Consider the following 13537-nt stretch of genomic DNA (forward strand, 5'->3'; position numbering starts at 1 on the left):
TCACAACTTCCATCGAGTCATTCGAGGTATTGAATTAACTTAAGGAGTGGCATCAAATTCCGGTTTCCCTCTGTATTGCTGCCATTTCTGACCTGATGTTATCCTTCAATTGGGTTAGGTTCGTTGGATTATTTTGATAAACCTTATTTGCAAAGTATCCCCATACAAAATAGTCGAGCGGGCTGAGGTCGGGGCTTCTGGGAGGCCGGTTGATGTTACCCCTTCGCTAAATGACTTTATTAGGGAATAATTCATTCACAACTTCCATCGAGTCATTCGAGGTATTGAATTAACTTAAGGAGTGGCATCAAATTCCGGTTTCCCTCTGTATTGCTGCCATTTCTGACCTGATGTTATCCTTCAATTGGGTTAGGTTCGTTGGATTATTTTGATAAACCTTATTTGCAAAGTATCCCCATACAAAATAGTCGAGCGGGCTAAGGTCGGGGCTTCTGGGAGGCCGGTTGATGTTACCCCTTCGCGAAATGACTTTATTAGGGAATAATTCATTCACAACTTCATTCGAGGTATTGAATTAACTTAAAAGAGTTAAGATATACAGGGTTTCCCTCTGTATATCTGGTATTTTCATAATAAATACTCCATATTTGATTAATTGTTGTTTTGTGTAGTTTCATTTGTTGTTGAACCCAACTTGCGATTATTTTGAATCTGTAGAATAATTCCTTTATAAAGAATTATTGTTAATAACAAATTATAAATAATTTTAACAAGATAAGAAATTAGATCGCAAAGAATAGAAGAGATAACTAAGTTGTGAATTAAAAATATACTATCGCTCATAATAACCTACGAACCTCATAGATAACTACACGTTTTTTGCGTATTATAGATTTCGAAAATTGTTTATAACGAAGTCTTTAGTCAATAACAGATAGTAAGCGATGCCGCCGAATACAAACTTTGTCGTTAAATCTACGTTAGGTATTAATCCCATAGCTTCCAGGGCCAAAGGGGGGACTTTGAGTACTGGTTTATGGTTGGAGGAAAGAAAAAAGACTGATGGAGCGGAAGGCTATTGGAGAATCCACGACGGGATTTATGATTTGACTGAATTTGTACACAAGCATCCTGGAGGATCTGAATGGCTGACTTTAACAAAGGTAATTTCTAATTTATTTCCATAAAAACCCAATAGGTCAAAAAGATTTTTTCTTTTCTATTCTATTAATTATTTTACTTCAATAGTTTCGATCCTGCGTTACCTTTCCTTGATTTTAAATTTATAAGAAGAAGAATTTTGTATAATTCATTTGACATTGACTCGAACGTTGAATCATTATTTCGAAACGTCATTTCTATTGCATCACTATACATGAAATCCTAAACTTTCTGGAATATTTTAAACAACACAAATGGCGTACAGTCAAAACCTTAATATTCAATATTTTTCTACTAAAATAAAACATCAAACACCAATCAATAAATTGCCTAACAAAATATATTAAAACCTTGTTTCAATTGGGACAAAACGTGCATTGGTCAGTCGAAAAGGTCACTGATCAGTCGGATAACTTCTCACAAGAGTGATAGCAGATTATTAGCGACTCATGTCTACCATGAAGGACACAATGTGAATTATGAATCTGGAGAATACTGAAAAATACCAAATACTGGCTTAAGGATTATGCGTGAGTTATCTCATGTATCTCTTGCTCAAATTTGATCAAAGCTTATTATAATGAAGATTTCTAAGGACTTTTGACCACTGTAATGTTATACGTAAATCACCTGGTACTTTTGACGATGACAGACTACAGTTAACCATCGTCATTTGTACTAATATCTATGATATAAGACAGAAACTGATGAATGGAATAGCTAGACCCCACCTTTCTCGTCCCATAACATAGTCAGTATTCTCTGCTGCATTCTCTACATGCTACTTCTACAGGGTTTTCAAATAAGAGGTGTTATTTTAAACAGCCCGCTATTTCGGTGAATGTCACTTTTGAAGCTATCATTTTTTTGACATTTGACAAGTAGAAACTACGCCATTAATGAAAATGGAACGATACACGCTTCAACAACGCATTGAAATTATTAAAATTCACTATAAAAATGGTGAAAGTTTGGCAGAGGCGGTTCGTAAAACTAAAACATTTTTGGGTCGACGTGAAGCACCTTCTCGGACCGCAATACAGAAATTGGTGGAAAAATTTGAGCTGTTAGGACAAGTTAGTGATGTGAAGAATAAAACCCGTGCACGTTCCTCAAGAACAACTGAGAATATTGCTGCTGTAGCCCAAAGTGTTGAAGAAAACCCAGGTTTGTCCTTTCCTCGTCGTTCTTTGGAATTAGCCATTCCGCAAACGTCATTATACCGTATTTTGGATAAAGACTTGGGTCTTAAGGCCTATAAAGTTCAGTTAATACAAGAACTCAAGCCGACCGATCATCTTTACTGATTGGGTCCTTGAAATGCATGAAAATGATCCGGAATTTCATCGAAAAATCATCTTAACTGATGAGGCCCGTTTTCACCTTGGTGGTTACGTCAATAAATAAAATTGTCGAATCTGGGGCTCGGAAAACCCAAGAGTTATTGTTGAAAATTCTCTCCATCCTCGACGCGAGACTGTTTGGTGCGGTTTATGGTCTGGCGGTGTCATTGGACCTTACTTTTTCGAAAATGAGGCTGGAGCAACAGTTACGGTGAATGAATTGCGCTATCGAGAGATGATTAATGATTTTTTATGGCCGGAATTGGATGGTATTGATTTGGACAACGTTTACTTTCAACAAGACGGCCACACAAGCAACGAAACCATCTCGATCTTTTACGGGAAAAATTTCCGGACCGTGGTATCTCTCGAAGAGGTATTGGCCATCGAGATCTTGTGATTTAACACCTTGCGACTTTTTCCTTTAGGGCCACGTGAAAGATAAGGTCTACGCCAACCGTCCAGCATCGATACAAGACCTCAAAGATGGAATTCGTGAGGCTATCGAGGATATAGGACAGCCGCTTTGCAATTTGGTTACGGAAAATTTCATGAAAAGGATGAAAAGGTCCTGTAAGCGCAGTCGTGGCGGCCATAAATTTGCTTTCTTTCGAATTATTTCCATTACTGAAACCTGATATTCTGGTATGCTAGCGAGCTTTTGCTGCAGGAGTTTTATTTGGTCTGATTCGTGTCAGTCGGAGTGTGTTTAATACACCAGAAAGTGCTGTTTAAGTATGCTACTGCTGTCGACACTCTTTCACCTTCATTTCCAGATATTTCTATTCCCAAATATAAATTTTCTAGTTACATTACACTTTTTCTATGCGTATAAACCCGTTTTCGAATCACTTTTTCCATTTCTGACGGATCTACGCCAATTGTGTATTGAAACCAAAAATGGCTTTAAGCAGTATTTAAAACCAATTCATTTATTGTTGCTGCAAGCGAACAAAGAGAATGTATTGGGTCCCAAAACAGCGGGGCCGGATTAAGATTTACAAGACCCGGGGCTAAAATAATGACGGGGTCCACTTTTGTATGGAAAAATTAAAAAAATAGTTACAATACGTTAGATGCTAGATTTGTAGTATCGACACATCAAAAAATACAGAATTATTTCCAAATGATGGGGCCCTCTTGGACTTGGGGCTCGGGGCTATAGCCCCCCCAAGCCCTTAGCTTTATCCGGCCCTGCAAAACAGGGATGTATGGTGGATCGTTTATAAACTTAGTTGGTTTCTGAGGTTTTTTGAACTTTTTTGAAGTTTTTTTACTATAATATGTCCAAAGATTACTCAATCTTGTGTTTTAACTTTTAATTAATTACTGGGAAGAAATGCTGAAAATATAAACAGAACTTTACGTACGAAACTTAGAAAATCTATTGAGGATATTCATGTTATCCACAGGGTACTGATATAACTGAAGCTTTTGAAGTTCATCATTTATCGGACTTTCCAAAGGATATGCTGAAAAAGTTTTTTGTGAGGCAAGCGAAAACTAAAAGAAATATGCCGTTTACATTCGAGGACGACGGTTTTTATAGAACTTTAAGAAGAGAAGTTCAACCAATTTTGAAAAGTTTACCTAAACAATCTTACAACAACACGAATTTCTTCACCGATTCATTACTAGTATTAACATTTGTATTATCAATATTAGCGGTAAAAATGTGGAGTTTCGGCATGGGAATGTTAGCTGGATTATTTCTTGGCATGTTAACTGTAGCTGGACATAATTATTTCCACATGAAGGATAATATCAGGATGTACTATTTCCAATTTTCGACCTTGCTAGTCAGGTATGTTCAATTGTTATTAATTTTTAAAAAATAGTGTCATTCTGTAGATAAATCGATTCATTTATTAAGTTAAATTCTACTAGAATTACAATTCCGTTAAAATCGTGGAAGATACGCAGGCAAAATTCCCCCTTGGCTCATTCGTACACTAATTTTTTGCTGGTTACAAAAATATGCAACAAGAAAACGCTTTCAGACAGAGAAATTCAAGATCCGGCTGATAAATTGAGCGACATAAACGTAGATGGTTGAGAAAATGATGAAGATCTTCTAGATAAAGAAATGGAAGATATTCCTGATTCCACTACAGATAACTTCAAGGCGCAGGATACCTACAGTGCTCAAGAAAATATTAATATCGTGTAATAATCATGTTCAAACTAGAGAGATTGAGAAATGTATCAAGAAATGTGCAAATAACAGACCAGAACGGCTGGACACCAACTGAATCTGGATACACGATTGCCTCATACAAAAAAACCGAAAAATGTGGCGATACTCCTTGGAAGTTAACGTTCTAGACACGAGGAGAGTGTATTTGAGACTGGCAGAGCTATTCACTACCTCAAATAAAGACATTAGAAAAGTAAAGTGGCAAAGTTTTAGGATATTCTTTGGGGATATTGATTCTACACTTGCGACATCATAAAGTCTTTGTAAAGAATCAATACAACATTGGCACTGAGCCAGATGGCAGCTTTGTAGAACGTGGAGAAGACAAAGCTTATTAAAAACGCCCTTCCAATGGTCTCACCGGTCTCAAAAAAAAAGGGAGAGAAAAGAGACACATAGTAGAGTAGCGATGGAAGCTGCAGCGATGGCTAAGCACGCGTTAAACGGTTACGTTTGATCTGCCTTAGCTGGAACAGTTTGAAGTGGGGTTGATATATCAGAATTCAGCTCTATACTTCAGAATAAAAACAAGAATGGCACTGAGAAAGCCAGATGGTAGTTTTGTAGAACGTGGAGAAGACAAAGCTTATTAAAAACGCCCTTCCAATGGTCTCACCGGTCTCAAAAAAAAAGGGAGAGAAAAGAGACACATAGTAGAGTAGCGATGGAAGCTGCAGCGATGGCTAAGCACGCGTTAAACGGTTACGTTTGATCTGCCTTAGCTGGAACAGTTTGAAGTGGGGTTGATATATCAGAATTCAGCTCTATACTTCAGAATAAAAACAAGAATGGCACTGAGAAAGCCAGATGGTAGTTTTGTAGAACGTGGAGAAGACAAAGCTTATTAAAAACGCCCTTCCAATGGTCTCACCGGTCTCAAAAAAAAAGGGAGAGAAAAGAGACACATAGTAGAGTAGCGATGGAAGCTGCAGCGATGGCTAAGCACGCGTTAAACGGTTACGTTTGATCTGCCTTAGCTGGAACAGTTTGAAGTGGGGTTGATATATCAGAATTCCGCTCTACACTTCAGAATCAATACAACAATGGCACTGAGAAAGCCAGATGGTAGTTTTGTAGAACGTGGAGAAGACAAAGCTTATTAAAAACGCCCTTCCAATGGTCTCACCGGTCTCAAAAAAAAGGGAGAGAAAAGAGACACATAGTAGAGTAGCGATGGAAGCTGCAGCGATGGCTAAGCACGCGTTAAACGGTTACGTTTGATCTGCCTTAGCTGGAACAGTTTGAAGTGGGGTTGATATATCAGAATTCCGCTCTACACTTCAGAATCAATACAACAATGGCACTGAGAAAGCCAGATGGTAGTTTTGTAGAACGTGGAGAAGACAAAGCTTATTAAAAACGCCCTTCCAATGGTCTCACCGGTCTCAAAAAAAAAGGGAGAGAAAAGAGACACATAGTAGAGTAGCGATGGAAGCTGCAGCGATGGCTAAGCACGCGTTAAACGGTTACGTTTGATCTGCCTTAGCTGGAACAGTTTGAAGTGGGGTTGATATATCAGAATTCAGCTCTATACTTCAGAATAAAAACAAGAATGGCACTGAGAAAGCCAGATGGTAGTTTTGTAGAACGTGGAGAAGACAAAGCTTATTAAAAACGCCCTTCCAATGGTCTCACCGGTCTCAAAAAAAAGGGAGAGAAAAGAGACACATAGTAGAGTAGCGATGGAAGCTGCAGCGATGGCTAAGCACGCGTTAAACGGTTACGTTTGATCTGCCTTAGCTGGAACAGTTTGAAGTGGGGTTGATATATCAGAATTCAGCTCTATACTTCAGAATAAAAACAAGAATGGCACTGAGAAAGCCAGATGATAGCTTTGTAGAACGTGGAGAAGACAAAGCTTATTAAAAACGCCCTTCCAATGGTCTCACCGGTCTCAAAAAAAAGGGAGAGAAAAGAGACACATAGTAGAGTAGCGATGGAAGCTGCAGCGATGGCTAAGCACGCGTTAAACGGTTACGTTTGATCTGCCTTAGCTGGAACAGTTTGAAGTGGGGTTGATATATCAGAATTCCGCTCTACACTTCAGAATCAATACAACAATGGCACTGAGAAAGCCAGATGGTAGTTTTGTAGAACGTGGAGAAGACAAAGCTTATTAAAAACGCCCTTCCAATGATGTGACACCTATCACACCGATATATGAGAGTTCTGCAGAAGGACTAATTAAACGTTCATACCAAAAGGTGTGTTGACTAAAGGATTATAAAGGATAAAGGATTATATGCCCTCTTAAAGAACTGTAAGCCGAAATATAAGCGGTATGAAATCTTAACGTCGTGCGACTACCACAATATCATCCGGATTTGAATCTAATCGAATCGGTGTGGACCGTACTCAAATTTCAACGATGTTATGCAACATTGCGACGATTTTCTCAAAGATTTTTCTCCAGAGCAGTGGAAATCTCTAAGCAAAAGAACGAGGAAGTTTGAGGAGGATTTCATGAGGAATGAACCCGTAATAGACATTATCGTAGATGATCTGGTTATCGATTTAAATGATGAGGATAGCGACACTGAATCAGAACAGGAAGATGAAGATTGTAATCTATCCGGAAACGAAGAACTACCTGACGAAAATCAATCTGAGAATGTGTCAACAGTCGTATTATAATCTATAGGCAATAGTACTCAAAAAATTCTTTAAAATTGTTAAATAATAATCAATTTAAAGGTTATCCATGTATCCCAAACACTTGCTCACAATCCGATATGTTTTAATACTTTTATTTAAATGAATTTCGACTAGGATACCAAATTTGTTTCGACGTTGATTCAGGTACTGCATTCAATCAACGGTTTCGACTAAACGATTGTACTGTACGGTCTCTGTTTATAGTTTGCGCATCTCAGAGGCAAAACTACGCTGGTCGATCTATAACAACCTTTGGAAGATAATGTAGACATTGTTTTACACTTAAAACTCCTGCATCGTATAAATATTTGTCTTCGTAGAATTGGAAACTTTTTATTGTTTCGATACCTTATTTATTATTTGAGTTCGCGTTTCAATTATTAAATTGCTCAAATAATGTTTTTGTAAAACAATTAAACGATGCGAATCGAGTCATACATCTCGCCCAAACATCTAGTTCGAAGTTTAAAATAAAATAAATGCTGAACATTAAATTTTTTGGTTCCAAATTGGTACATTATACAAATGGTAGATCGTGTTTAGAATGTTTAGAACAATTTTTTGAATCGATTTCCATGAAAATCTAGGACGACCAATAGTTTTATGATGGCTGATCTTATATGTAATGTTTTATTCAGAGATTGGAGAATAAGTCATGCGTTGAGTCATCACCTTTATACAAATACAATCATTGATCTGGAGATAATAATGTTCGAGCCAATATTACAATATTTGCCAATAAAAAAGACTCCGTTGAAGAAAGCTCTGTCCGTTCTTTCTGCTCCAATCGTATGGGCCACACTTTTCCATTCGTCCTTGATTCGAACGTAAGTAATTTACAATATATAATTTTTATTATTAAATATTCTGTTTGGCAATTTTATTTGAAGAAAAAGCAAAAACTATACAAATATGCTTAGTAGAATTGAATTTGTTACACTCCATAAAACCATTCATTAAAAAATTCTGCTCAGCACTGCTTTGGATCTTCACAGATTCCATTGTCACTGCTGAATCGTGAATGCTTTTTCTTAATGGCCAAAAGACAAGCATTTTAACTTCATATTCAGCAGAAAATTTTTGCAGCACTATCAGTATGGACAGAGTACTTTGCCTAGATGCTAATCAATCTTACACAAACCTGTTTGCATATTTGGATATAACTTCCCAAACGATGAATACATTCGAAAGTATTCGAAAGCTCGGAAAATATATTAAAGTTAGTCCACTTTGGCGTTTCATTGCCACGTTCCCAACAAGAAACCGTTTATTTATTTATATTTGAGGCCAAGGTCGAATATCAATATAATATGCTACATATATACTTTCGTACGTTTTAGGTGGATACATATGTCAAGAAAAACATTCAAATTTACGGATTTGAGTTGGTTAATTTTACCAATAGTCATATATCTTTTTGGAAGAAAATCGTTTCTGGACACCTTCGTAATGTGGAATTTTATTATTGCGTGTGGTTCGACATATTTAGGTTTTGTTGGCCTCAATGCAGGACATCATCATCCCGAGGTGTTTCATGATGGAGACACTCCTAGGTATTTAACACTTTCACTGTTTTTATTTATTAACTAGTAAGATTTGGAACGTTTAAATTAATCGAATTTCCTGAAGTTTAGTTGTTCCTAAGGGGTATATGGATACGAAAAAAACATGAGCTTCACAAAATTCAAAACTTTTATAACATTTAACCGGCTAAGTGACTTTGTAAAGGGGGATTGCTTATCTTGGATATTTTGGTGTTAAGCTTGGTGATCAGGATGAAACCTGGGCACCACATATTGTCTGTAAAACTTGTACAGAGCATCACTTCGATGACTGTTCAAGTGAACCAGATTTAGTCTCTGCAAGACGCCCCTTACTCAGAAGAAGTGCCGATTCCAACTTTTCACTAGTTACCAGAACTCTGTGAAGACACAAATTGATTCTCTGATCAGAATTCTGAGACTACTGAAGGTGACAGTGAGTTTGAAACGATATCATCAATTCCCCAATGTTTCAACCAAGATGAGTTAACACTAGAGATCTCAACCTGAATTACTGGCTTCCAGGTTGAACGAAAAAAATTTACTTGAACCAGGAACGAAAATTACATTTGATCGCACAAGGGAGTAAGATCTGCTACCTTTTTAATCTGAAGAACAAAATCTTGTATTTTGCCATGATATTAGAGAACTCCTGGTAAAAAAGACGCCCCTTACTCAGAAGAAGTGCCGATTCCATCTTTTCACCAGCTACCAGAACTATGTGAAGACACAAATTGTTTCTCTGATCAGAATTCTGACACTACTGAAGGTGACAGTGAGTTTGAAACGATATCATCAACTCCCCAATGTTTCAACCAAGATGAGTTAACACCAGACATCTCAACCTGAATTACTGGCTTCCAGGTTGAACGAAAAAAATTTACTTGAACCAGGAACGAAAATTACATTTGATCGCACAAGGGAGTAAGATCTGCCACCTTTTTACTCTGGAGAACAAAATCTTGTATTTTGCCATGATATTAGAGAACTCCTGGTAAAAAAGACGCCCCTTACTCAGAAGAAGTGCCGATTCCATCTTTTCACCAGCTACCAGAACTATGTGAAGACACAAATTGTTTCTCTGATCAGAATTCTGACACTACTGAAGGTGGCAGTGAGTTTGAAACGATATCATCAATTCCCCAATGTTTCAACCAAGATGAGTTAACACTAGAGATCTCAACCTGAATTACTGGCTTCCAGGTTGAAGGAAAAAAATTTACTTGAACCAGGAACGAAAATTACATTTGATCGCACAAGGGAGTAAGATCTGCCACCTTTTTACTCTGGAGAACAAAATCTTGTGTTTTGCCATGATATTAGAGAACTCCTGGTAAAAAAGACGTCCCTTACTCAGAAGAAGTGCCGATTCCAACTTTTCACCAGCTACCAGAACTCTGTGAGGACACAAATTGTTTCTCTGATCAGAATTCTGAGACTACTGAAGGTGGCAGTGAGTTTGAAACGATATCATCAACTCCCCAATGTTTCAACCAAGATGAGTTAACACCAGACATCTCAACCTGAATTACTGGCTTCCAGGTTGAAGGAAAAAAATTTACTTGAACCAGGAACGAAAATTACATTTGATCGCACAAGGGAGTAAGATCTGCCACCTTTTTACTCTGGAGAACAAAATCTTGTATTTTGCCATGATATTAGAGAACTCCTGGTAAAAAAGACGTCCCTTACTCAGAAGAAGTGCCGATTCCATCTTTTCACCAGCTACCAGAACTATGTGAAGACACAAATTGTTTCTCTGATCAGAATTCTGACACTACTGAAGGTGACAGTGAGTTTGAAACGATATCATCAACTCCCCAATGTTTCAACCAAGATGAGTTAACACTAGAGATCTCAACCTGAATTACTGACTTCCACGTTGAAGGAAAAAACCAGGAACGAAAATTACATTTGATCGCACAAGGGAGTAAGATCTGCTACCTTTTTAATCTGAAGAACAAAATCTTGTATTTTGCCATGCTATTAGAGAACTCCTGGTACAAGTGGGTCTTCCTCAATATTTTCCGGATGATTGGCGCCTATTTATTGACAGCTCAAAGCGAAGTTTGAAATGTGTTCTTCCACACAATGGAAACAAATATGGCTAAGCTCACTCAAGGAAAATGAATAGCTTTGGTTTAGCACCAATGGGTGATTTGTGTAGATTTCTCCTTGGACAACAAAGTGGCCACACCAACTATCCTTGTTTCTTGTACCTCTGAGACAAAACGCAGCACTGGGTTAGAAAATAGCGGCCTAGGAGAGAAAACATGGATGTTGGGGAAAGAAAATCATCTTTCCACAACTGCTTATCAAGCTGGGTCTAATGCAGCAGGTTGTAAAGGCTCTTGATAAGAATGGATCATGCTTTGCATATATAGGGAAAAAATACCTCAGCTGGGTAAAGAAAAAATTAAAGAAGGAATATTTGATGGCCCACAAATAAGACAGCTGATCAAAGACCCTGACTTCATAAATTCAATGATTGAGATTGAACAAAAAGCCTGGAATTGATTCGTTTCAGTTGTCCAACATTTTCTGATAATTTAGGCGACATTCGTAAGGGACAAGTTGAAAGATTTCACCAAGATACAAAATGTATGGAGGATCTGATCTGGTTGAGAGACACTAAGGGTGTACAGTGCTCGGGTAAGGGCGAGAAGGCAATTTGGATGAAGACAGGATTTCCAAATTGATAGTACATCACACTGTGGATATATAATTCCTTACCTTCACATAAAGTAACGCTAGAGATTTTAAAAGCAATTTCTTTTAAAGTTGATATAGCTTGGAATGAAATATCTCAAGAAAATGTTGACTACATTCTCGCAATTAAACCTAAAACCTAAACGAATCGGTGCTAAAGGAATCGCAGGTTTACAGCACGTTATTAAGTAATCTTTGTGAACGAAGCTCAGTTGGGTAATTTTAAATGTGAATGAATCACCATTGGTGATCTGGTGCTTGCTTGGGTAGAAACTTTAATGGAACAAGCAATTTATATTGTCGCTTGTCGCTTTTCAGATCTGAAAAATATGATTGGGGACTAGGCCAACTCGATGCTTTGATGGATCGCAAGGAGGTGACTGGTTCTCATTTCTTAGTCTTAACTAATTTTGGTGATCATGCTTTGCATCACTTTTTCCCTACTCTAGACCATGGACAATTGGAACACCTTTATCCTACTTTCAAGAATGTCCTAAAACGATTCAATGTAAATTTAAGAATGGTTTCGCAAATAGATACAATAAAAGGTAGTTTTCAACAGCTAGTTAGAGATAAAGCTAATTCATGTCCTCCGGATCTCAAGAAATATCCACTGGAAGAGAAAGAATATTAAGTTCTTATTTGTAATGCACTATGAATAAAATAAATCATTACTACCATTTATGGTATTTCTTTTTGTGATCAACCTTTTCAATAGTTGCTTTTTTTATGGCACATTCCATAGGTTAGGGCCCAGAATTGATCCCTGCGGCACTCCGATATATATAGACTTGATATGAGTATTTTGGTAGCAGTCCAAACTAAAATTTGGTTATTTTCCTTAGTGGGATCGCGATATTTGTGATCTCTCTAGCTTCAGAAAGCAATTTCTTTAGTTTTTGTATTGTAAAAATGATGTTCAATCGAGCTTTCCATATTAGAATTTGGCTTAAAAAGTATCTCCATGTGCTAGGCATTTGCTAGGACTTTCTCTTCCTTTTTCTCTTTTTGGTGGATTCGTTAAGGCTTTCTTTCCTTCCACTAGTCAAGCCACCTCCAACTTATATCATATCTTTCATGAGTTTCTGTTCGATTGCCATGTCAGTCCAAGCGCCTGACCAAAATTTGTTTGACCTTCGGATTGTGAAATAGCCTTCATTTGTGAATTTTTGGAATTGAAAGTTTTCCATTCTCTCTGCTTGGATAAATTGCTTGACAAGAGTCACCATGCTATAGTATTTAACCCAGAGCTGAGCTGTTGGATCTCTGCTTTGCAAATTGTGGACAGCTATCATAAATCGCTGCTTCACAGATTTGATTTCTACTAAGTCATCTGCTTCCAGAACCCTGGACTGGTCCACATCTGTTAGTACCCTGTCGACAACGGTTGGTTAATTCAATCAGACCCAGAATCAATTTGGCCAATGTCTGATGTGTCAATAAATGAACATGAGCAAGTGGAAGCCCCCAAGTTTTGCTATCACATCTTTCAATAGTGGATGCGTGCCCTTGTGGAGAATTTCATGTGCCTTCATATATAGTGCCTGGTCGAAGGTCACAAAATAGGTTGTTTGCTTGACACTATCGCATTCTCGACGAGCCTTGAGCAAGTTTGTGTAGACAGTGTCATCATGAGTTGGAGTGGCATTGATAAATGGCAGATATATTATTTTAGATCGTTGAAATTCTTTTTTTGCTGTGGCATTCTCCATTTAACCATTCCATCCTGGCAATTGTCTACAAATTGACTTCCCACGGAGCCTCAGGATGTTTGGAGCAGACTGAGATATGACTTCAATAGAAACCAAGGGCAGGGGATTAAGATCCTTGATTACAACTGTTTTCAAGCCACCTTGTGGGTTCTTCACAAATCTTTGAGGCTCAATCGAACCAGCACATGCTACCAACTGGGGAGTTAGGTTAGGTTGAGTTAGGTTAGGTATCTTGTAATGGTTAAATTTATGTTTTAA

The 13537-nt window shown here is 37.7% G+C and overlaps 1 protein-coding gene across 1 annotated transcript; it reads left to right on the forward strand.

Moving 5' to 3' along the window:
• Window positions 1–757: 757 nt before the first annotated feature.
• Window positions 758–12247, forward strand: LOC130442789 (cytochrome b5-related protein-like). Its single transcript, XM_056777145.1, has 5 exons — window positions 758–1124; window positions 3878–4269; window positions 7956–8144; window positions 8658–8870; window positions 11886–12247. Exons 1-5 carry the CDS (start codon window positions 906–908, stop codon window positions 12199–12201), a joined length of 1329 nt encoding a protein of 442 aa, XP_056633123.1. The 5' UTR covers window positions 758–905; the 3' UTR covers window positions 12202–12247.
• Window positions 12248–13537: the final 1290 nt, after the last annotated feature.

The sequence above is a fragment of the Diorhabda sublineata genome, chromosome 4 (genome assembly GCF_026230105.1).
Source record: "Diorhabda sublineata isolate icDioSubl1.1 chromosome 4, icDioSubl1.1, whole genome shotgun sequence".
Lineage (NCBI taxonomy): Eukaryota > Metazoa > Arthropoda > Insecta > Coleoptera > Chrysomelidae > Diorhabda > Diorhabda sublineata.

Bases quoted from the DNA above. Each gene is read 5' to 3' on its own strand.
- LOC130442789 (XM_056777145.1), top strand. From the start codon at position 906: ATGCCGCCGAATACAAACTTTGTCGTTAAATCTACGTTAGGTATTAAT. The intron at 8,145-8,657 runs GTAAGTAATTTA...CGTACGTTTTAG, and splicing joins CATTCGTCCTTGATTCGAAC to GTGGATACATATGTCAAGAA. The intron at 8,871-11,885 runs GTATTTAACACT...GTCGCTTTTCAG, and splicing joins CATGATGGAGACACTCCTAG to ATCTGAAAAATATGATTGGG.